The 21,795-nt window shown below is 41.1% G+C and overlaps 3 protein-coding genes across 15 annotated transcripts in view; 1 reads left to right on the top strand and 2 right to left on the bottom strand.

Moving 5' to 3' along the window:
- Positions 1-5,618, bottom strand: part of pds5b (PDS5 cohesin associated factor B) — a 31,431-nt gene extending 25,813 nt beyond the window's left edge. The window contains exon 1 of the mRNA XM_004076195.4: positions 5,513-5,618. The gene's annotated coding sequence lies outside the window, so the exon portion shown is untranslated. The remainder of the gene's footprint in view (positions 1-5,512) is intronic.
- A 3,754-nt stretch (positions 5,619-9,372) lies between these two features.
- zar1l (zygote arrest 1 like) lies at positions 9,373-10,869 on the top strand. Its single transcript, XM_004076194.4, has 4 exons — positions 9,373-9,980; positions 10,179-10,271; positions 10,351-10,425; positions 10,505-10,869. Exons 1-4 carry the CDS (start codon positions 9,408-9,410, stop codon positions 10,646-10,648), a joined length of 885 nt encoding a protein of 294 aa, XP_004076242.1. The 5' UTR covers positions 9,373-9,407; the 3' UTR covers positions 10,649-10,869.
- Positions 10,870-11,458: 589 nt separating this feature from the next.
- The window catches only part of LOC101168389 (protein furry homolog), a 55,047-nt gene continuing 44,710 nt past the window's right edge, over positions 11,459-21,795 (bottom strand). For 8 of the 13 annotated variants that reach the window (XM_023962126.1, XM_023962115.1, XM_023962114.1 and 5 more), the window contains exons 45-67: positions 21,664-21,758; positions 21,388-21,586; positions 21,083-21,304; positions 20,587-20,785; positions 20,394-20,491; positions 20,106-20,276; positions 19,689-19,829; positions 19,404-19,589; positions 19,138-19,302; positions 17,983-18,057; positions 17,722-17,892; positions 17,540-17,548; positions 16,983-17,177; positions 16,762-16,899; positions 16,461-16,666; positions 16,142-16,346; positions 15,841-15,990; positions 15,656-15,754; positions 15,476-15,559; positions 15,208-15,225; positions 14,932-15,042; positions 14,616-14,851; positions 11,459-13,900 (exon numbers count right to left, since the gene is read on the bottom strand). In XM_023962126.1, coding sequence (XP_023817894.1) covers positions 13,642-13,900; positions 14,616-14,851; positions 14,932-15,042; positions 15,208-15,225; positions 15,476-15,559; positions 15,656-15,754; positions 15,841-15,990; positions 16,142-16,346; positions 16,461-16,666; positions 16,762-16,899; positions 16,983-17,177; positions 17,540-17,548; positions 17,722-17,892; positions 17,983-18,057; positions 19,138-19,302; positions 19,404-19,589; positions 19,689-19,829; positions 20,106-20,276; positions 20,394-20,491; positions 20,587-20,785; positions 21,083-21,304; positions 21,388-21,586; positions 21,664-21,758 — 3,432 coding nt within the window. In that variant the 3' untranslated portion in view covers positions 11,459-13,641. The other 5 variants (XM_023962116.1, XM_023962121.1, XM_023962125.1 and 2 more) reach the window with 4 other exon arrangements.

The raw sequence follows: 21,795 nt of genomic DNA, 5'->3' as shown, positions 1-21,795 counted from the left end.
TCTTATCTCAACCGGGCGGTTTTTGAAAAAATTTCCAGTGAAATGGCAGGGCGTGGTGTTGAACCTTTCCAGGGATTACTATTTTTTTCCCCTTTCCGACCGTGGTCAGAAGCGCAGGGAACCGAAGGCGGATCGTTCACTTCCCCATTCGGACCCTTAGATTCTCCGAGTAGGGATGAGTACAGAGCCTCGTTATTGAACGAGCCATGGGGCAACATTCTTCAAGACCGCAGCATCGTTAAGATCTGACCTCAACGGTTCTGCTATCGGTACTGGAGAAGTCGCATTTTAACTCACCAAGTCAGTCAATTTCCCGTTAATTAATGATGATATTTATTTCGCAATTCTCGCTGAAGAGGAGAGGTCTGTCTGGCTATTTGTGTGCACGGGGGGTGGGGTGGGGGGTCTGTTGTTCAGACAGTACGCGGCGCTTAAAATTAATTAAATCTGCGCCACAGCGCCCCGACTATCGTGTCAACCTGCTGCTATGATGACCGTATTTTGCGCTCTGTGTAGAATACACTGGAGGGGCGCGGGAAAAAACAACTCGCTGCTGCAGAAGATAGGAACAGGTGAACAGGTAGAGAGGCGGGGGAGGGGCTTTGGCTTTAAACTCTGTCAGAGAGATGGAAACACAGGCGTTAGATTAAGACGCAGCTTTCACTGCGGGAGTTGAAGCAGAGACTTTCTCTGGAATGATCTTATGGACTCAAACATTTATTTAATTTGTTTTATATTTAAATCATGACAGCAATATTGCTGTTTATTTTTCTTTAAATAACTTACTTTTTCATGTATTTTACTTTTCAAGTTGAAAAAATGTATAAAGTAAAATGTTTTGTTAGAAAAAACAATGTTGAAAAAAGAGGAAATAAAACACTTTATGTTCTTAATTTGTTATTTATTTATTTTTCGTCCTCAAAAAGTATCGATAAGAATATCATTAAAATACCAGATTGATTAGCAGTATCAATAAGAGTAGTAGTACCGTTAAAACCTTAACGATACCCATCCCTAATAAAGAGTTAATGGCAGTTCTGCTTTGGGGAGCCCTTTTTGTTATTATCATTCTCCTTCCTCCCTGACACACAACATGAATGCGGCCCCCACTTCCCCTCTCTCCTCTCTCTTACACACATGTTATGTGCGGCCCAGCATATTCACAACCCCGTTCCACAACAGTGGGTCCAGACGATCCCGGCTCCAAAGCCTTCTTAAAATAAGATTGTAATTGTGCTGGCTCCTTTGTGAAAATAAATTTAATACAGTAATGCAAAAACACTGTTGTTGACATCCATTGTTAACGTTAGCTACTTCCGCAAACAAGGAGTGATTTCGTTCACCATTGAGTACTATTCTGCGCATGCGGGTCACTTCTGGGTCATTTCACGGTCACACAGGAGATCACAAAAGTTCGCATTTAAGAAATGTGAACGGCCTTGCAAAAAAAAAAAAAAAAAAAAAAAAAACTTATTTTTTTTCAAAAAAATCGGAATTGAGCATTAGGCCGTGCACTGCGAATGTAGCCTTAGGCCAAATCTGAATTCTTCCCATACACCAAAATTTAACCCTCCAAACGGGGAGTTATGGGAAAATGGTGTCTTCGAAACTGGACTTTACTCCCACTCGATGACATCATCAAACATCGTTAGTCACCTACGTTAGTGCGGAGCTGCTAGCGCTCGGAAAGGCATACAAACATAAGTTTTATAACCTTAACCCTTAAGAACCCAGACCCATTTTTATTAAAAACAAATTATGTGTAGTTAACCAAAAACCAAATGTACCACAGAAACAATTTCTGATATTTTTCTGTTACACTGATGCCACCATAGGTTCTTATGGGTTAAGAAAGTCATTACTTACATTTAAATGTAAACTTTTGTCCATCAGAGGCTGAGCACACCCACGTAAAGAAAAACACAGCGTGATGCGGAACACCCTCGGCATCCCACCGCCATGAGGGTTAGCCCTTAAAAAAAAATGTTCAGGCAACCCTAACCCTTCAGATGCCTCTACAATGAGAGGGTTAGGGAGAAGCCCTGTAGGTGTAGATATCGAATTCGGCCTTAAACAGTTTTATTTTTTTACGTTGGCTAAAAAGGGTATAGCCATAATGAAAAGACCACCAGGAACACTTTGAAAATAGAACAAATTATGACAAAAACACAAAAACTGAAACAAGCTTAAACAAAAACCTGAAAATTTTAAGTGTTAAAAGGTAAAGAAAAGAGTATCCGACAATTAACTCAAAATCATGAACATGAATCGACGGAGGGCTAATGGAGTGAGACAGAAACAGCCATGGATAACTGACTGCTTCCATCAGGTGCCGCTGTGACTGCAGGGAAATACAAAACCTAAATAAACATAACCTGAACACAAAGCATGACTAAGAAAAAAAAAGAGGAACAATGCTAAAAAATAGTGTGATACAGCTACAGTAATTTTCTTTATTTTAAAATGCTAAAAACTACAATATGTAAGCCTTAAATTCTAAAATCAATTGAACAAGAAAAACTGCAATTTTCTAAAACTGCAGCAGATTAAAGCCTCTTCTGTCTCACACAGATTGTGACTGATCTGAAATACTCTACTGGAGGGTCCTTTCACTAAAATGCAAAATCCTTCTTTTCTTTTGGCTGTTGCAATCTCCTAAAACTGGTACCAAAAGGACTGAGGTAAAAGTAAGGCTGCACTGCAGCAGCAGATAACTGAATAGAGTAACAGCTGCTGTGATCTGAAGTTGCTGGAGAGAACCACTCTAAAGAGAGCTCAGGTCTAAAGAGCTTCTCAAGCCACAACACACGTTCTATGGTTTTTTAATCCTTATTATTACTATGTGTATTACACAACTCTAATTTTAAACAGTAAAATAAAAAAAAATCTAATCTTGGTGATTAAAACTAAACATTCCAAACTAAATATTCGTTTATTTTTCTAAATTTAGAAAAGATTTGATTAGCTGTCAGGTTTCATTTAATTACTTTAAGCTCTTTTACTTAACTGTTTTTGATTGGAATGAAAAACAGAAAACATATTAAACACAATGTATAATGTTTTTTTTAAATAAGAGAAGAGAGCATTTTGAAACTTTTAGATCTTTCAGAAGACAAGAAATATAACTTTTTTCTGCTTTTAAAAATCCTCTCTTATAGAAAGTGTCAAAACTGCTGTAAATCGGACTGAATCACTGTTCTACCTAACAACAGTGGGGTTGCTCAACACAGATGTTAGTAGGTCAAGTTCCTACCTTATCTTGAAATCAAAAGAAATGTTACACCTCCAATAATCAACCTTAAAAAACACACCAACAACAAAGCTAAAAATAATTAGGATCTGTTACTGATAAGCTTTTAATATTAAAATACGTAGAATAAACAGAGAGTCAACTAATTAAGAGAAATTAAAAATACAGAACAATGCCAATTTTAATGACTTAAAAATAGGAATTGAAGCAATAGACTTAAATGCACTAAAGTGGCAAAATGAAATAAAAACATAGAGATTAAAAAAAAAAAAGGCAATTTCAACATCCTTTTTTTAAAAAAGAAAACTGAGGGATGGAAATCTAATCAGATTTCCCCCCAAACTCATCTAAGAAACATTTTTAAAGCAGAGTTAAGAATCATTCTATCCTTCACTCAACATGTTAAACACAAGCTACTGTAAAAGCCTTTACTGGTTTATCACAGTCCAACACACGTATCCACCCCACAGAGGGTTTTCCATCAAGCTGTTTCTTCTGCTCTGCTCACTTTGATCCTTTAAATATAGCTGCCAGCCAGGGCGCTATTCTCCTTTCCTTAATCTTGAACCTTGACAGAGGCAACATTGGTTTAACCCTGTAAGTAATCACCAGGAAAGGAAAGAGTGAAAGCCAAGAGAATGTGGCAGGGACACCAGCGTCTGGAAGGGCGAACCCTGTGACCCCCCACACACACCAACACAAAGAAAGGACGGAAAATGAGCTGACAATGTGAAAGAGCTTGATTTCACTGAAATTAAAGCAACTTTGGAAAATTTGAGGAAAAAACACCAACAATAGATTTCAACGAAGGCTGCCAAAAGAGTTAAAAACTGTCCAAAAATAACAAAAAAGAAACAGGAAATAACAGTCATAAACCTGCAAATCTATAAATAACAAACATGTGAGCAATGCTCACACAATTGTAGTTTGCGTATTTCCCTTAAAATTCAGCTAAAATTGAAATATATAAAATGTGTTTACATAGACAACATGGCTATGGTTCAGAAACACATAACTATACCCAAATAACATTAATCAAAAGCTAAGAATGAAACAAAGCATGCTCGAGTAGTCATTTAATCCTATCCAATTTCTAAATCCAACTCAAGTCATTCATTAACAGAAAGAAAAGAAAACAAATCAACAAACGGCTTGAAAGAAATGTTAAAGTTTTGGTTCAACACAACTTTTGTATACATTTGTAAGTGTCAACATAAAAGACTTGTGTCATGGCTACAGTGTCAACGACCACACAAAACGCGATTCCCACACACATCTGCAATGTTCAGCCAGCTTGATGGTTGTCAACAACAACACGCCGTAGCGCCCTGGAGGAGACTGTCAGCGCAAACATACTGACACTTCATAACTGTTCCTCCTGGTTCCATACTGCTATCTTGAACGGGGAAACTTTGCAAGATGCTATTATTTAATGAACATAATGTGTGCAACAAAGAGGCGTGTAGTTAGTCGAAATCAGATGATACGACGAATTTGAATTATAAGTACACGTTTTCTTTAATCACCTGCGTTGAAAAATATTACGGTGAAAGTATTTTATAGGGCTTTATGTTATCTCACTAGGTCATCTCATAGAAGAAAGTAACAGCGAAAATCACTGTAGTTAGTATTCGGGATGCATTCCAGCAATGTGTTTAAATTGAGGGGGGAGGGGTAGATAAACCATAGTTTGTAACTAGCAATTAGGCTTTAATTAGCATTTTTTAGGGGTCGGGGACCGTTAAAAAGGCAGACACTACTGAGAGTCTGGCTATGTTGACTGAAGCTAACTGTGTTAGCCGCCGTTTGCTGGCTCGCACACATGCTAACTCCTACATTGACTAGCGCGTGCAAGCTAGCGTTAGCAACAGCAGCAATCTCAGTGACAGAGGGCGGACAGACAGTAACGCTGATGGAACAAAACACTCCGGCTAGCCACCTTTATATCGTACCTGGTATCTCGACCCTTTTTCCCACAACCAAGCCCAACTGGTGTTTGCTTTTACTGTGCTATGCTAATAAGCTAGTTTTAGACGGGCTAGCCGTTTTTTGCGCCCAAGCAGCAAGTCAACCCAGCGCTGTGAATCGGACAAGACTACCGAGAACACAGGCGAACGAGGCGGGCTGCACTCCACATTGTTGCGCCAGAAACCTGGCCGCTTCACGGGCACATCCCGGATCAAACTGATGTTTTCGCAAGCGGGCATGCAAAGGCTGCTAATTTAAAATGGAACAGGTATCCTCACAAGTGCATTTTCATACCTGTTACGATGAATAGTGATAAATAGCGTCCTCCTCTGCAGCTCTCTTCCCCCTCCTAGCTCCAAAATGGCGCCAATATGCATAGATTCAGAACCCATGGGTAAAAACTATCAGCAAGTGTGTAGTGCCACCTATAGGCGACTACAGATATGACTTTTGGACCCAATTGAGTCGTTCATGCGGCGTTCAAGTCATTGAATGAAATAATGGAAATATTGGCGTACTTTACATAAAGATGGACGAATTTTCAAACAACTATTAATCAGTCCATTATAATTATAAAATCATGTATTAGCAGTTTCAGCTCGAGATTTGTGTTTGGAAAAAAATACGAGAACTTTCTAGTTTTGTGATTTATTGAATATGGCTGTGGTTCCTGTTTATATTTCTGAAATCCCTTATGCATATATACATATCATGCAATTCATTATATTAATGAGAAAAAATTATTCAGCGTTAAAATCAACACAGAGAACTTAAAAATCCCCACTATCCCGACGACGCGTGAACGCAACGAAACGCTTTGACGTCAAATTTATATTAGTATTTTCCTTTGTTCCCAATATTGAACCAATCAATCAATCAATCAATCAATCAATCAATCAATCAATCAATCAATCAATCAATCAATCAATCAATCAATCAATCAATCAACCAACCTATCTATCTATCTATCTATCTATCTATCTATCTATCTATCTATCTATCTATCTATCTATCTATCTATCTATCTATCTATCTATCTATCTATCTATCTATCTATCTGACAGCAAGAAACACTAAGACTGAAATTAAAAACATAAATTTTATTTGATTCAGTTTCTATCTCACTTTTCTTTGAAAAGCAAACTTTTTCTATCCAGTGATTCTTATTTTTGAGGCTTCATGACCAGTTTCTTTTGTCTGACCACCTATTCATTTAAATTTGCATGTATGATACTTTCATCCATCAGTTCTCTAACTACAGCTGTTTATGCTTAGAGTCTATTCATAAGGGGCGTTTGCTGTCCTTTTCATAGGTCTTTAGTCCTACATGAATTAATTTTATTTTAATTCTTCTTTACATCATCTGGTTTCATCATACTCTGAAGTATTACTTGGGCAGTTCTGACGTTTTAGCTTGCAGGCCAACTTGCTTGATTGTAAACAGATTTATTTCTTAGTATAAATGATGAATTAATGGTTTCATATTAACTAAATATTTTTATATTCATATTAAAATGTGTTTCTGTCCTTTTTTTCTTGGGTAATATCCCTACACCAGCCTGTCATCTTCTCCACTTTATCACTGCAGGTGCTCTCCACCACCATAATGCCAGCCTCAAACTTGACAGTGACGTCATTTGTGTTGGGCAGGGGGTAAAGTCGTGGATGTGGAAAGTAAGGGGCCCAGCACTCAGACTCGTGGAGAGCCAGCACTGATGTTGAGGGGGCTGGATTTGAAGACCAATTTTGATCCCCTGACTTTGACCAGACAGGAAACTGTCAATCCACCTGCAGATTGAAAGAAAATTGATGCCTTCCAGTTTGGGAGGGAGCATAGTATCAAAAAGTAAAGGTCCACAACAAGCAAAAAGATGGTGGTTATGTGCTTTTCAGTGAATATTGAGTTTTTCGTAAAGATATAAAATGATGATAATTATATCCATCCATTTTCAAAAACCATTGAATCCTTTCAGGGTCACGGGGATGTTGGAGCCTGACCTAGCTAATGTTGGGCGAAGGCAGGCCCGTCCTGAACAAGTTGCTTATCTGTCGCAGGACTGTGATAATTATGTGTTTTCACAAATATAGCATATGTATTTAAAAACTGTCTTCCTTAGACGCTTATTTGAACATCTTATTGCAAATAGAAGAACACTGTACAGGGATTTGTCTGTTTATGTGTCTTTGACCAGTAGGACCTGCAGGGGGAGCCCCAGCATCATAACGAGGTTACATAAATCTGTTACAGTTTTTCTCAGTCGCTTTAGTACAATTCTCAGATCAGAATTGAAGTTTGCAAATACGTGTGTGCATTTATCAAAACAATTTGTACAAACAGCAAAACACTATGGATTTCTTGCAAAAGCTTGTAACTTGCTCAAAATCTTTAGTTCATCTCTCAAAACTAAGTCTTTATGTCATTGAACATGTCAGTGCCATCAGAATGTCAAGTCCTTGTGTCACTGTCTACGAACAAGACAGTCAAATGACTTAGTCATGTTGTCAATATAACTGTGTACTTTAGAGGGAGGTTCTGATGTAAACTATGGCTAAAGTTTGGATGACAATAATTGTAAAATGTAAGTTACACCTTTTTTGTTTGATTGCAAGAGACTGGACAAGAATCACATTTACACTTTTATTGTTCAGATTGTAATTTGTTGACAGACCATGTCATACCAACATAGAAAAAACCCACTGCAAACAGTAACACAAAGGGAAAAAAGATAGGACAATATTCTGTACAACAGTACAGGCAGTGCAGTTGGAATTGGTGTGGTCTTCCTACACCTCTTGTTGTTCCTGTATGTTAGGACACAAATTCTCATTCACATCACAGCGAATATCCTCTCTTGCAATGCAGCGAAATATGTTTGTCACATTATGACAACTTGGTCAACCATTTTGCAGTTAATGACTTAAACGATGAACTAATGACTAGGTGTTTTGAGGAGCAAGACTATTGCACAGTGAACTATATAATACATTTTGATCAACATGACATAAACAATTGATAATGTAGCAAAGAGCAGAGAATTGTACATAATCATTTGCATGGATGTACCAAAGCAATTGCAACTTGTTCAAAGAAGTGAGAAACTGCTTATATGATGTGCACAAGTGACATCATGATGTGAAGATTGAACAAATAGTTTTGGGAATTTCATTCTGATCTGAGAATTGTACTAAAGCCACTGAGAAAAACTGTAACAGCTCTTTCAATTTCAATTACCTCAAAGTAGTGTGCTGATGGCTACCAGTGGTGGCCATCCAAAAATATACTCAGGTAAGAGCATTAGTTAAAACAATATACCTAAATAGAGATAAAATATGGTTATCCAATTACTTTAAAAAGAAGTCAATAAGTAACAGATGAAAAAGAAGTGTCAAAACAAGATTTTAAAGTGTTTATAAGTTATAAGTAGGAATGAAAAAAGAATGATAAATTATTTTATATTTAATAAAAATGTAAATGAACTACATTGAACATCTAGTTCATGGATGTGCAGCCTTCAACATTAAAAGATACAGTTTGTCCAAGTTCCTCAGTTAGAAAAATACACATTATTTATGCTTTTGTGGCATTAACTCATTTATTTACAACATGTAGCTTATAAATATTTATAAAAGTTCCATTTTTTCTTAATTTATTATTTTAACTTCAACTTTTGACAAAAGCAAATGTAAGTTCCTTTTAAAATAAAATACACCTGGTGTTAAATAAAATAAGATTTTGTGATAAGAAATTATGTGTTAAGCATATTCTAATAACATACCAATCTTACTGTAGATTAAACCTTATACCATCTTATTTTTAGTCATCAGGCCAGTTTAAAAAAAAGAAGTAAAAAACGTAAAAAACTAAAGCAATATAACCAAAACTACAATTGTTTATTTAAAGCGTTTTTTCTTCAAAACCAAAGGGCCACAATGCATAGATAAGGACCACGTGGCCCCAGAGCCTCAGGTTGCAGACCCCTAAATTAGCTTTAAGGAAATATTCCCACCATCAGCTATAAAACATTTTTTTGTGTGCTAAATTGTACATTTCTGTGATGAACCTGTTTTTTCTTCTTCTCTAGACATGTCTTCGTCCACACCTGCTGATCTCAATTAACTAATTAGAGCTACCAGATGTCAAAGGCATAAATGTCTTCCTATAGAGCCGTGCTGTGATGATGGCTCCAGGATGGAGGGGTTCCTGTCCTCGTTTCCAGCCTGCAGCGTGTTCGGTAACCCGGCGAGCGCTCCCCCGGCTCAGGGCGGCGGCTGGGGGAAGCGGGAGGGCCGCTTCATGATCCCGCAGGGCCTCAACTACCTGGAGCTCTGCAAGACCATCCTGTCACAGGTCAGCCCCCCGGCACCTCCCCAGAAGAGGGCCAGCACCAGGGAGTGCGGCGTTCAGGTGAACGCGAGAGTGGAGAAGATCGTCCAGTGCTCGCTGGGTCCCAAAACGCTCCTGGGTGAGGAGCAGGAGGAGGAGGAGGAGCAGGAGCCTCCGCAGACCCCGGACGCCCAGGAGGGAAAGGGGGGCGTCCACTCGCCGCCGGTGAGCGGCCTTCGCTTCCTGAGGCCCGTGTCTATCTACTCGCCGCTGTTTGACCGCAGGATCTTCCTGAAAAAGCTCCGGGACAGCTGTGAGGGGGACGCTGAAGCCCCGCCAGCCAAGTGTGACACGACGGAATACAGTGGCGAGGACGCAGAGAAGGATTTCAGCTCCTCCTCCTCCTCCTACAGGCCATTGAAGGACTCCAACTTCCAGGTATGGAGGTCAAAACCTTTGGATTTCATATGGTTTCAAATAACTGCTCTATTTGAAAAAGATACCCCCAAAAGATCTTCTTTTCACACAGATGTAGACTATATTTTCATGTGCAAAAAATGGATTATGCTTTAAAACTTTTGCAACAATGTGCCTACTTTATTTGTATTCCCTTTATATAAATGTTGAAACCTGTAGTTCCTGGAACAGAGGTATGGCTTTTTCCACTGTAAAAAGTGCAACATCCGGTGGGAGAGTGCTTATGTGTGGTGCATTTCTGGAACCAGTAAGGTAAGGAATGAATTGATCAGCAGATGCAATAATTGCAAACTTTTTAGCTCTAATAATTGAACTGTGTTCAAATGTTGAGGTGTACTATAAGCAGCTCTGCCGGAAGTGTCAGGAGGGCTTTAACCCATACAGAGTGGAGTCCATACTTTGCAAGGTAAAGGCTTTATTAATGGTTGCTTAAAGAAATCTGCTTTTATGCATTTTTTTTTATTTTTTATTTCTTGCTTCCTCAGGGCTGCTCTCAGTCTTGCTGCATCTGTGAGAAGAAGCAGAGGCACATAAACATGAAGAGACCTCACCGCCAGGACCTGTGCTGTCGCTGTAAGGGGATGAGGCTGTCCTGTGACGCCATTTACAGTTTCAAGTACATCATCTAAGCTGCTCTTAGATGGCTGCAAAGTGAATGGATGTGTCTGAAGTACCTTTTTACAAATGCCAGCTGCAACTGTAAAATGTTGACCACACATGCCGTCACATTTGCTCTGGTTTGAGGGAATTCTTTAAAATGTGGGGCATCTTCTTTGACTAGAGTGGTTTACTGTTGACAGAGGAATTTTGTAAAGAAATAAAGTATATGAATTGTTAGTTGCACTTCAAACTGACTTGCCATTTTTTTAATCTTGGTAACTTGGTAATTTATTTCCTTTTTTTTTTTTTTAATTAGCTCATTGAAATTCAGTTGCACCTGTATAATTGTCTCCTATGCTAACAGTTACCAGAATTTAAAACGGATTAACCAAATAAGTGTTTCTAAGATTTGGTATTTGCAAGTACTATAGAATTATGACGACTTATGAATTTTGAGTTACTTTACAGAAACTGCAATCTAAACTGAGATGGAAGCGAAGTAAGACATGGAAATGTGTTTTAATGAACCTTTACCCCACTTGGTATCCCAGAAGTTTTTAAGTATTTAATACCAGATGGGAGTGATTCCCACTGTAGCTGAATGTATAACATTTCTTAAAGGTTTAAATTTAAGCTATGAAATGCCAATATTTAGGAAGTGTGGAAAACTTGGATTCTTTTGTATTTGGTACATTTAAAATGGTTTGACTCCTCCGCTCCACTTGTCTTCCATCAGTTTCCACAGAATGTCAGAAAACCAAAAGTTCTCACTTGTGCTCGCTATTTGAGTTTGGATCTATGCCAATCCTAAGTCATTGCATTAGAATCTCAAAGCCCAGTAAATTTTTGGTATGTCTTTACTTTGACACAAACTTGTACAGAACTTCAACTAAAAACAAATTCTCAAAGGCAGTAAAAGTATTTACACAATGGCAAACAGTTATTCATCTAAAAAGCTTCTTTTTTTAAAAAGTGCAACTTGTTTGGCATGCAAACACATGGACTTGCACATGAGGAAAATAAACAAACCAAACACCCACGTGAGCTTGAAGCTCCCTTTTGCAACTCCCACAAGCATCTTTTGAGATCAAACTTGATTTTCTTTATCGGTAAAACATTATCTGAAAATGCATGCGTGGCAGTTTGGTAAACAAAAAATCCGAATATAAAAGTGTAGAACTGATCAGATTTACAGCAAACTGTTCTAGGAGAGATGGATCGTCACAAAAGGGTTGACAATTTTTTTTTCATTTTTTTTTTTTTCTTCAAACATTGACAGTGAGCGCTGAATGTCAGCATTTCCATAATGTGCAGCTACACAATCACACAAACATGTGCTACTATGGTTGTGAGCAGAACTATTAACAGTAAAAAGATCAAACATTTACGTACAACTCTGCATTTGAGTGCTAAATTGACGGGTAACGAGTGTTTTACAGTGAGAAATGTGTGTGCGCACGTTGACTCTACAACTAGCCACAAAGGACTGCATGTCACACACAGACAATGGCATCAGTAGTGTTCTTAGAGAAGCTGGCTCACTGACATAGAATACACGCAGGATTAGAGCAGTTTAAGGTTGAAAAGTTAATGTCCATTTTTTTCAGTCGGTCTGGTTGGGGACATCTGGAGAGCAAAGGTGATGCCAGTGTACAGTGGAAAGCATTCAACTGGGTCATGCATTGCACAGTTTCCACCAAAGGAGGTGTCAAAACAGTAGACGCAATAAGAGAGAAGTCACTTGAGCTTTTCCTTCAAAGTAAAAGTGACAGCTTTCTTCTCTCGCAGTAACACAGTCCCCCTTCAGTAACATTAAAAAAAACAAAACCCATTTAGTGCAAAAGAGGAAAAACCCTGCCTGGGAGGACGCAGTTTCCCGTGTGGTTTCCCTGCAAGCTATAACATTCTTCAATAGGCAGCAACTGTCCGTCACATCTTGAGCAAGGTTTACTTCCAAGTTAAAAGTCTCCATAGGTCCTCGGGATCAGAAGTAAGCTGCAGTGAGGATGTCCGTCAAGCAAGGGATTCAATTCTGAGCACATCGCTTTTACAGCGCGGAGCTTGAAAGGAAAAAACAAGCGAGCGCTCGAATAAAACCCGTTCAGGTCGTCTTTTATCAGCAGGCAGCAATCTCTGACATCCAGACAGGGTCAGAGATTCATCTTGATATGTGTAAAATCAGTAGATACGTCACAGTCATTTTCAGTTTATTTGGATTTACAGACTTTCAAGCCTTCGGGTCCTTTGTCGTGGTTTCAAGTTTGGACGTCTGACGGTTCGGATTTCAGGAGCTCCCTTACTTTTATGAAAGGCAGGGTGGCTTGCCCCACTTTTCCTAGGTAGCGGGTTAGTGGCGCCGCACCCTCTCCGAGGGAGCAGCAGCAGCCCCACGCCGTGGCTTCCTGTGGTCCCCTGGGGCAGAGAGGGAGGGGAGTTGGAGGAGAGGGGTGAGCAACTGACAAGGCGCTGGAGCTTTTGTAGGGAGAGAGGGGGAAGTGGGGAAGATGTGATCCCCGGGAAGGAACGGGTGATGGAGAGGGATGTGTCTCAACGATGGGGATCATGGTAGATGAAAGTGAGGATATCATGTGCTTGCTGTGGTTTAGCTGTGACGGAGAAGTGTCAGATGAAAATCCTCTGAAAGGATAACAAAAGCTAGAGCTTTCACCTCGATAGCTCCTCCTGGGTTGTACGGTGAGTGGGAGTGGACAGTCTGCTTGGCAGGGGGAGTTTGAGCAGCTCCGACAATCAAGCAAAGCAGAGGCAGACAGGGAAGAGAGCAGGGGTAGATTTTGGTCTGAATAGGATTCTAGTGGTGGATGGGGCGGCATGCAGGTATCAGGCTGGAGATGTGAAATTGGGGCAGCAGATGCGCAGATGGAAGAGGCGGTCGATGCCACGATTGTGGATGCCGCCCCTCCTGTGTTACAGCAGGTGGGGTTGGCAGATTTGGGGATAGCTTGGGGAGCGTCTGTAGCTGCAAAATTGGGGGCGGGAGAGGTGGGGAGCTCCTGAATTCCTGTCAGAGACTGGTCCCGGAGGCGCTGGAGTCGGGGAGGTAAGTCGTGACGACCCGATAGCCCTGGGCGCGGCGGATCATATCGCGAATCTCCCCGTTGAGCTCTAACAGCTTGGAGCAGATTAGGCTGAGGTCCTGTCTGGACCCAACCAGAGCAATAGTGCCCGTTTGGCCCAGAGTCTGGTGACGGAAGTAGACGTTGAGTAGAGTCTGGACCTCACTCTCTGAGCTGCTGCCAAACAGTCCGTTGGGCCACTGGATCCTGAAATGCATTATTTTTTGTTAGGTATGATTCTCAGGTAAATTCTGTAAAAACGTAGATGCTTTTGTTATAAAAACCCACATGTGATTTTGGTGTTTTTGACGGGTTCTTTTGGCATCTTTTCTGATGATGGAGGACATGTATAAAGAAACATAAGCTTAAACTTGTATTTCATAGTATTTCTTTGTTCAAATCGCTGTGAATACGGAGCAGATGATAAATGCAGTTTAAAAAAAAGGTTGTAGTTGTAACATAGAAACTACGACGGCAGGCCACAAGCTCCCAGTTCCACTCTGATGCATCCGCTTGTAGACGACCACATCGTTCTCCAAGCTGCCGTTTGGCTAAAAACTGTACAGCTGGATAGCTCCAATATTACTCGCCTATTTTGTTGCATCGTTAATGTTAGATTGAAGGTGTGACAGATAGCTCAGTCATGGGTGACGGGAAGGGGGGCAGAGTAGCCAACAGTCCCGTCCACAACTACCAGTTCCAATTTCTAATGATATATGCCTCTCTGGAGAACCTATGTCCTGGTAAGTGACAGAGGTTTTGTGATTTTGCCTAAAGGCGGTATAATTAAATGTAAAAGACCAGTGGCAACACTTTTAAAATAGATCGAACGATAATCGGAGTGGGACTTGAAAAGAAATATAATGTTCGTTCACTTTCTTGTCACGTGTAGAGTTTAAATTTCTGAAGAGTCATGACTCACCGGCACTCCTGGATGTAGCGCACAGCCTTGGTGAACTCGTGGTTCCTCAGACACTCCAGAATGGCCTGCACCGCCGCCTCCACATTGGGGAAGCTGGGTACCACCATGGCCGCAACCTGGCTGGCATGTTTGTGGGAGTGAGCTGTGTGTTTGTGCTCCAAGTCGCTGGCCACTGCTGCCTCTGCAGCCTGCAGGCTGATCCGCAGATCGCTGAGTTCTCGGGACATGTTCAGTAGCTGGAAGAAAGACAGATGTTTGTGGAAAAAAAGAGGGAAAAGAAATCTTCTACAAATAATTTTGTAAAACCCAGACTCACCTCAGGGACTGAGCTGATGGCGTGAACTTGACAAATGAGAGAGCAGTAGGACTGGAATAGGAGCAAAAGCTGGAAGTGCAGCTTGTACAGCCTCTGACAAAGTTCCAGTTGCTGAATGAGTCAAAAGAGGAAAACATCAGATTCATAGCTTTTCTAAAAAAATCCCCACAGATTAACACAGAAAAGAGGTTACTACACTAACTGAGGCTGAGGCAAACAGTACACTTATCAGTTTTTCTTTGAGCCATCTAAAGCAGTGAAGTGAAGAAAACTTACTGCAAGAGACTCCATTTGCTAGACAGCGAGAAAGCATGTTAGGGTGTCAGAGAGGAAAAGAAAGCCTTTAGTCAATCACATGCAGAGTGCATTATTCTTATTGACAGAAAAAAAACAGATGCTTGTAGAAAAAGCGTAAAACAAAAAGCAAACAGGCAGAAAGAGCAGCTCCTTTAAAATGACTTTGACATGGAAACAACCGGAGGGCAAAATGTTACTTATTATGCTAAAATCTCCAACAATTTTGTAAGAAAAAAGTCTTCCATACCTTCTCCTCTGAGTCTCCAGGTTGGCAGGTAACCACGCTATCGCCAGGACACCTGGGAAATGTATCTTTACAGTTCTTCAGCCACTGAAGGACAAAGTGAAACAAAAGAAAGTAGGATTTTTAGTCACAAAGTTTCAAAATAAAACAAAAAAACGCTCTAATATTAGGGAGTTACGTTACCGATACAGCAGCCTCCTCTCTACTGTTGTAGGTATCTAGGTACTCCTGCAGCTCCAGTGCACTGAACTTCATTTTTTCCAGGAGTCCATAGGACATGATCTAAAAGGAGAGACGAAAGCAGAGTTCATGTTTGTTGAAGGGTTTGCATGAGCTGATCGGCCAGCGTTATCAAAGTCTGCACTCACCGTCTCGGCGTCAATAAAGATTGTAGGACAGTCTGAGCAGGAAGTCAACATTTGTGAGGATTTCAGAAATCTTGATCCAATGCCCCTTAATCCCTCACCGAGGTAAGTGGCAACATCAGTAGTCAGAGTGCAGAATTTGCCCTGAATATTCTGTGAAGGAAAAAAGAATGGACACTGTATTTGACTGGAATAGATAGAGACAAACTAGAAAAGTCTGTTTAAAGACAAAACCCTAAACGATCAGACACCGAAAGTTAAGCTGATATGTCTGGGATCCTTTAAACCACCTCCTACTATTTACCTGAAAGAGAGATGAGAAGACTTGGAAGGTGTAGACGGCACAAGAACCATCCGAGTCGCTAATAAGCTGGTTGACATGACAACGCCAAGTCTCCTCAGCATCGTCATACACAGCGGGCTGGAATGCTGCCAAGATGGCTGAGAAAAATGGGGAAGGTGGAGGAGGAAACCCAAGGTCTTCCAAATCATCGACGTCATCCCGTAAACTGATGCATTGGATAAAAAAAAATCTTTTAAACACTGAGTTCATCTGCAGAAAACCTCACATTGACCAGATTAATAACATTTTTCATGCCTGCATTCTGTTTTTTTTTTTTTACCTTGGCAAGTAGTTGAGGAAGTCCATCGGAGGCTGACCAAAGTTTGGGTTGAGGCTGCGATTCAGATTTAGTGGTGGATCCAGCGGTTGTCCTGGCATCTCTAAAGTGAAGCCCTCGCCACAGTCTTCAGGCAACTCGTTGGACCTTATTGAGAGATCATCATCCTGAGCCTGAGTGTCTTCGCCCTCACCGCACACCTTCAGCAGCTGCAGAAACAAACACAGTACGTTTTTCCCGCTAAAGTAAAATTGGCTGACAGAAAGCTGCAAATGGATCCACGGGGATATCTATTAGTCCTCACTTGCATGCTGCTATTATTGTCACGGGGCATCCCCTGCCCCGGGGTGGTGGCACTGAAAGACTGGGGGTCAGCAGATAAGTCGTAGGATGTAGACAGAGAATCGGTGGGGTTAGTTTCTTCTGATGGGGAAGGATTTGTCTAAAGAAGGCAAAAAGAAACGTTTTTTCAGGCGTAAGTGAGTGCTGACATGGCTCTAACAGTAAACATAAAAAGCTACGTACGAGCTGAGAATGGGACAGGCTCTGACTCGTTGAAGACTCTTCTTCCTCTGAAGACTCGTCAGAATCATGAGGGTCCTCGTGGCCCAAACTGGGAGTGCTGCCTGAGTGTTGACTTTCCCCCAACAGATCTCCTAGTTCGGTGCTGTCCAGAGATCGCCGACGCACGCCCCAGTTAAAGTTATCAACAGTCTCACCCTGGATGAAACACACACACGGGTACATTGGACGAAAACAGCAGAGGTAACAGCAGCAGGAAACTCCTCTGCTGCAGAAAACATTCTCGTGTTTAAACATCATGAACAGCTGCTGGAGCTACAAGCACAAGATGTAAAATGAATGTTTTTCAGGGCATTAAAAAAATGCCAGAAAACAATCCTTATGACAGTTTATCACAAAAATGCTTGAAAAAAGGAATGCTAGAAATGAAACTGTGCACCCAAGCTGTGAGAGGAAAATGAAGCAGTCATTTTTCTTTGAAAAAATAAATAAAAATAGAGCCAGCAACACCACAGCGCTGATAAAAGCTCATGTTAAGTGCTCAGTGTGGGATGCCTTACCTGAAGCTCCTGGGAAGCCGGCGGGAGAGAGAAAGACATAGAGTTAGACAGACAGAGAGACGGGGAGGGACAAATAAATACATTTAAAAATCCACTGATGTTAATGTAAAACACTGTCAATCAGTAACAAGGGCAGGACAGCGGCAAACTGTAGGCTAAACACAAAGCAGCGTGAACCTCACCTCTCCGTCTTCCAGCTCCACATCCAGAAAGTCGAAGTCTCGGAAAACCCGAAACTGCTGCTCGCTCGCGGTGTCATCAAGAGTGTCCTCTCTGGTGCCCCCCTCCTCAGAAGACACCCCGCTTTCACGCACCTCCATCATGTCCAGGTCACCACATGATGAGAAGATCACCTGAGAAGAAAAACAACAAGAGTGGCCCAATTAAAAATAAAGAAAAAATGTGGCTCCAGATGAGGAGTTATTTTAGGGGTGGAAGCGTACCGATGGATTCTTGGTGAGTCCAACTTCTTGTCCACAAAGAGACAACACGGTCACCAGCTTCTCTCTGGTTCTTTTCTGAGTAAGAAAGACATTTTTTTTTTAAGAATCAGTCAAAGTTAGTATGTACAGTGGATCAGACAAACCATTGGACTGTTTTCATGTTGTATCAATACATTATGCTTTAAACATTAAAGACGCACTCCAATGAAAAGCATGTTTTTCTCAGATGGAGGACATATATAAAGAAAATTGAGCTCAAAATTGTATTTCTGAGTATTACTTTATTCAAGTCGTTGTGAATCAGGAGCAGACAAAAAAATCCAGTTTGAAAAAGCTTGTAGTTGTGACGTAGGTGCTACAATAGGTGTGCCACAAGCTCCCTGCTCTTTTCCATTCTGATGCATCCACTATTGCTCACCACTTTTGCTGAATCGGTATTGTTATGTTAGAGGTTGTAAGGGGGTGTAACCTAGTGGGAGAATGTGTAAACAGATGGATGACTGCTAAAAGACGCGGGTTTACTCCACACCAACAACTCAGAGGGGAATTTCTAATGAACTCCTACCGCCCTGCAGAAACTATGTCATAGTAAAACAACACGTTTTATCCTTTTGGCCAAAAACGGCATAATCATGATCATGAAAAGACCACTGGGAACGCTTTGAAAATAGATCAAAAGACGATTGGAGTGGGGCTTTAAAGCAAGTTGAACTGTTAATGCATGGTTACAAAACAAAACATGATCACTTTAGAGATAGAGTTTTGTTAGCTTTGTTTTGAATGAGGCAGAGAAAAAACATATAAATTGAGATCAAGGCTAAAATAATAAAACTAAGAAATCTAATGAAAAATAATTAAAAAAATAAGTTTTTCCTCAAATATTTCATTTATAGCTTCAATAAACAGAATAGTTGTAACAGTATTTTCAAAATGTATCATCAGAGCTTAAATCCTGTCATTTCCAATTCTGTATGCACACAGTTTACTACTTTGGTTATAACCAAACTAAAGCAAGTATGCAGAGCATGTCGTTATATTCATTAAAACTGCAATGCTGTTTATGTATTGAACTGATATGATTGGTCATCTACAGTGGCGGGAACGCAAAAAATGGTGACAGTTTGACCAAAACTTAATGTTGTGGTTTGACATTACCTGCGATGACTGCGGCCGCCTCCAGCTGACACGCACCAGGATGGTGTTTGAGTTTGACCCAGAGGAGGTTGAGGAGGTGCTGCGTGTGACAGCCATGGCTCTGGCCTTAGCATCTCTGCCACCTGAACCCTGGAGCTCATCAAAACGACGGCCAATCACTGGTGTCTGTGAAAACCACAAATGGAAAGCCCGTTATTCACTGTAAATCCTCCTCTTTTATCTTCAAAATGACAAATCTAGCAGAATTCGAAAAGACAGTTTATCACCTCAGAGATGTCAAAAGTGAAATCGAGCGTTTTCCCTGGCAGGGCCTTGGCAGAACCATCCCACACTCTGCTGACTTCCAGGTTGGAGAGATCCCCCTGTGAGTGGCCGTACACCGGATGCACCAGGCTTGCAGAGCGGGAAACAACCAGCTTCAAAATGTTTAAGGCATCTTTCCAGTGGACTGACTGTAAACAAATGGCATCCCAAGCAGTTAATAAGAGATTGCAGCCTTCAAACTATGAAAACAATGATAAAATAAATGCAAAATGCCTCGTCGCACTCACCTGGACGAACTTCTCAATTGTTTTGATGACGTCAGCGTTAAACTGTTTGACGTGAACAGCAGTGAGGTCCATGTGGCTTAGCAGGCAGTAGATGATCTGAAGAAGAGACTGTTGCATGCTGGGAAGGCCCTTATCCAGCAGCTGAGAGAGGGAAAGAAATTCAGTAAATGACAAACTGCTCATAAAAATGTTGCCTAGTTGTGTCTGATTCTGTTCAACAGTTATATAATATTTCTGATATGCAGTGGTGGGGGTAATGGACTACAAAGTAACAGATTACTGTTACGGCAGTTGAAAGAAAGTCAACACTGGAGGTAAAGCTCCGGTGTAAAGGGGTTAAGAAGGGAAAAAGTTCAATCAATAAACACGTCTGCAGAACTGAATGCAGAAAATCAAAAGCTATTTAGAAGAACTTACCTCAGCCATATATGTGACCATGCTGAGAGTAATGTCAGAGAAGGCTTCGTGGAGATAACGGCACACCACGCTGACCCAGGAAAACGGGTCCCGTGTGTAAGAGCGTGTCTTATACAAAGTCATCACATGAGCTAGGTGAGACAGCTTTGTGTTCTTTTCAACCAAACACACCTACACAGGAGAAGAGAAAAAAGTAACACAACCTCTGTACTTGGGAAATCTCTTCTCTTTTTACCTTCCAAAGTGAGATAGAAGTTTAGGCCATTAAAAGTTCAAGCGTTAAAATACCTGCGCAATCCTCTCTGCACTTTCCTTACAAAACTGGGTAGGATGGCCAAAGTGCTGAACCAGGTGAGGCAGCAGGCACAGCACGTTCAGAGGAAAACCTGCACAAGGAAAACAGTTGGATTTTTACCCAGACTGCAACATGTCATGATGGCTAAAGATGGAAATAACATTCTCTGCAGCTGAAAGTACCAACCGATAGACTGTGAACTGTCAACTACTGGCACGCGGGAGACGGGTGTGAGCTGGCAGAATAACTGCAAGGTGAGGTCAGATGTCGCCTGGGACGTAAAACCCTTCAACAAAAGCTGCTGGATTCCAGAGAATCCATTCCATCCCAGCTGAGCCTGCAGCTTCTCCAGGCGCTCGCGGTTCTCTGCTCTGTCTAACGGCACCTGCAAGGCAACAAATGCTGACTTTACAGTCGGCTCAGAGGTGTCTGGGACCGACACTAAATCCATCATCTTTCTGGTCAAACCTTTGCTTTCAATAATAAAAGAGGTTGCTGTCTAACTAAAAACAAGGGTGGCCTGGTTAGTATTTGTTTTGGAGAGATAAAAAGAATGGAGAGATAAATGTTTCAGATAAATGTTTCAGTACATTTTGCATTCCTCCAGTTCTATTTTTGACTCAACCATGTCTTTTGTTGGTATAGTTTTTGTTTTTCTATCTCTAAGTTTGATCTTGTCTACCTTTGAAAGCAGTTTGTGAACAAGGCGGAGGGACATCTGGTATTCAAACTCAAAGTCCGACTCCATTAGTGACACCGCCACCCAGAAGACCGTGGCCAGTATTGATGACGGATGGGAGACGTGCGCAGGGTCCGACAGAACACTGGGATCGATGCGATTGGTGGATGATGTGCAGGATCCGGGGGTTCTTGCTTTTCGGCCAAGACCATGGTTGTTGCAAGCCTTCAGAACAAAAAATGTGTAATGAAATCATTGCTCATCAAAATTTATTTTTAAAAAAAGAATCAGAAATCCGAATATCTTACCTGCATGCGATCCAAAGTTGCACTGCGAGGTGGATCACTTGTCAGACTGCCATACTCGCCAAATTTTTTGGGAACAGAATACGAGCGCTGGTGTCGTTGTGATGACAGACCAGCAAATCCCGGGCCGGGGAAGTTCAGCATGCCGGTGCTCTTTCTGTTCATTAGTTTGTCACTCGTCACAAAATCTGGCGAGGAGGTTCTATGAAATGGAAAGAAACAGGAGTTACCAAGAGTGACATCTGGAAACAAACAAACAAAACAAAATTTCCGAGCTACCTGGTAAGAGCTGCCATGAGGTCGCTGTTTTTCAGACACTCTGCAAGATTAACCACCACGGACTCGAGCGTCAACAGCACCTCCATCACATAGCCCTGCAAGCCAGGTGTGCAAAAATGAAACCCATTTCCT

This window comes from Oryzias latipes, chromosome 14, assembly GCF_002234675.1.
Source record: "Oryzias latipes chromosome 14, ASM223467v1".
Classification (NCBI taxonomy): Eukaryota; Metazoa; Chordata; class Actinopteri; order Beloniformes; family Adrianichthyidae; genus Oryzias; species Oryzias latipes.
This window is presented reverse-complemented; position numbering and strand designations above follow the sequence as displayed.

Excerpts from the sequence above, each read along its gene's own strand:
- zar1l (XM_004076194.4), top strand. The coding sequence starts at position 9,408 with ATGGAGGGGTTCCTGTCCTCGTTTCCAGCCTGCAGCGTGTTCGGTAAC. Across the intron at positions 10,272-10,350 it reads GCATTTCTGGAACCAGTAAG|GTGTACTATAAGCAGCTCTG; the intron begins GTAAGGAATGAA and ends TCAAATGTTGAG. Across the intron at positions 10,426-10,504 it reads TGGAGTCCATACTTTGCAAG|GGCTGCTCTCAGTCTTGCTG; the intron begins GTAAAGGCTTTA and ends TTGCTTCCTCAG.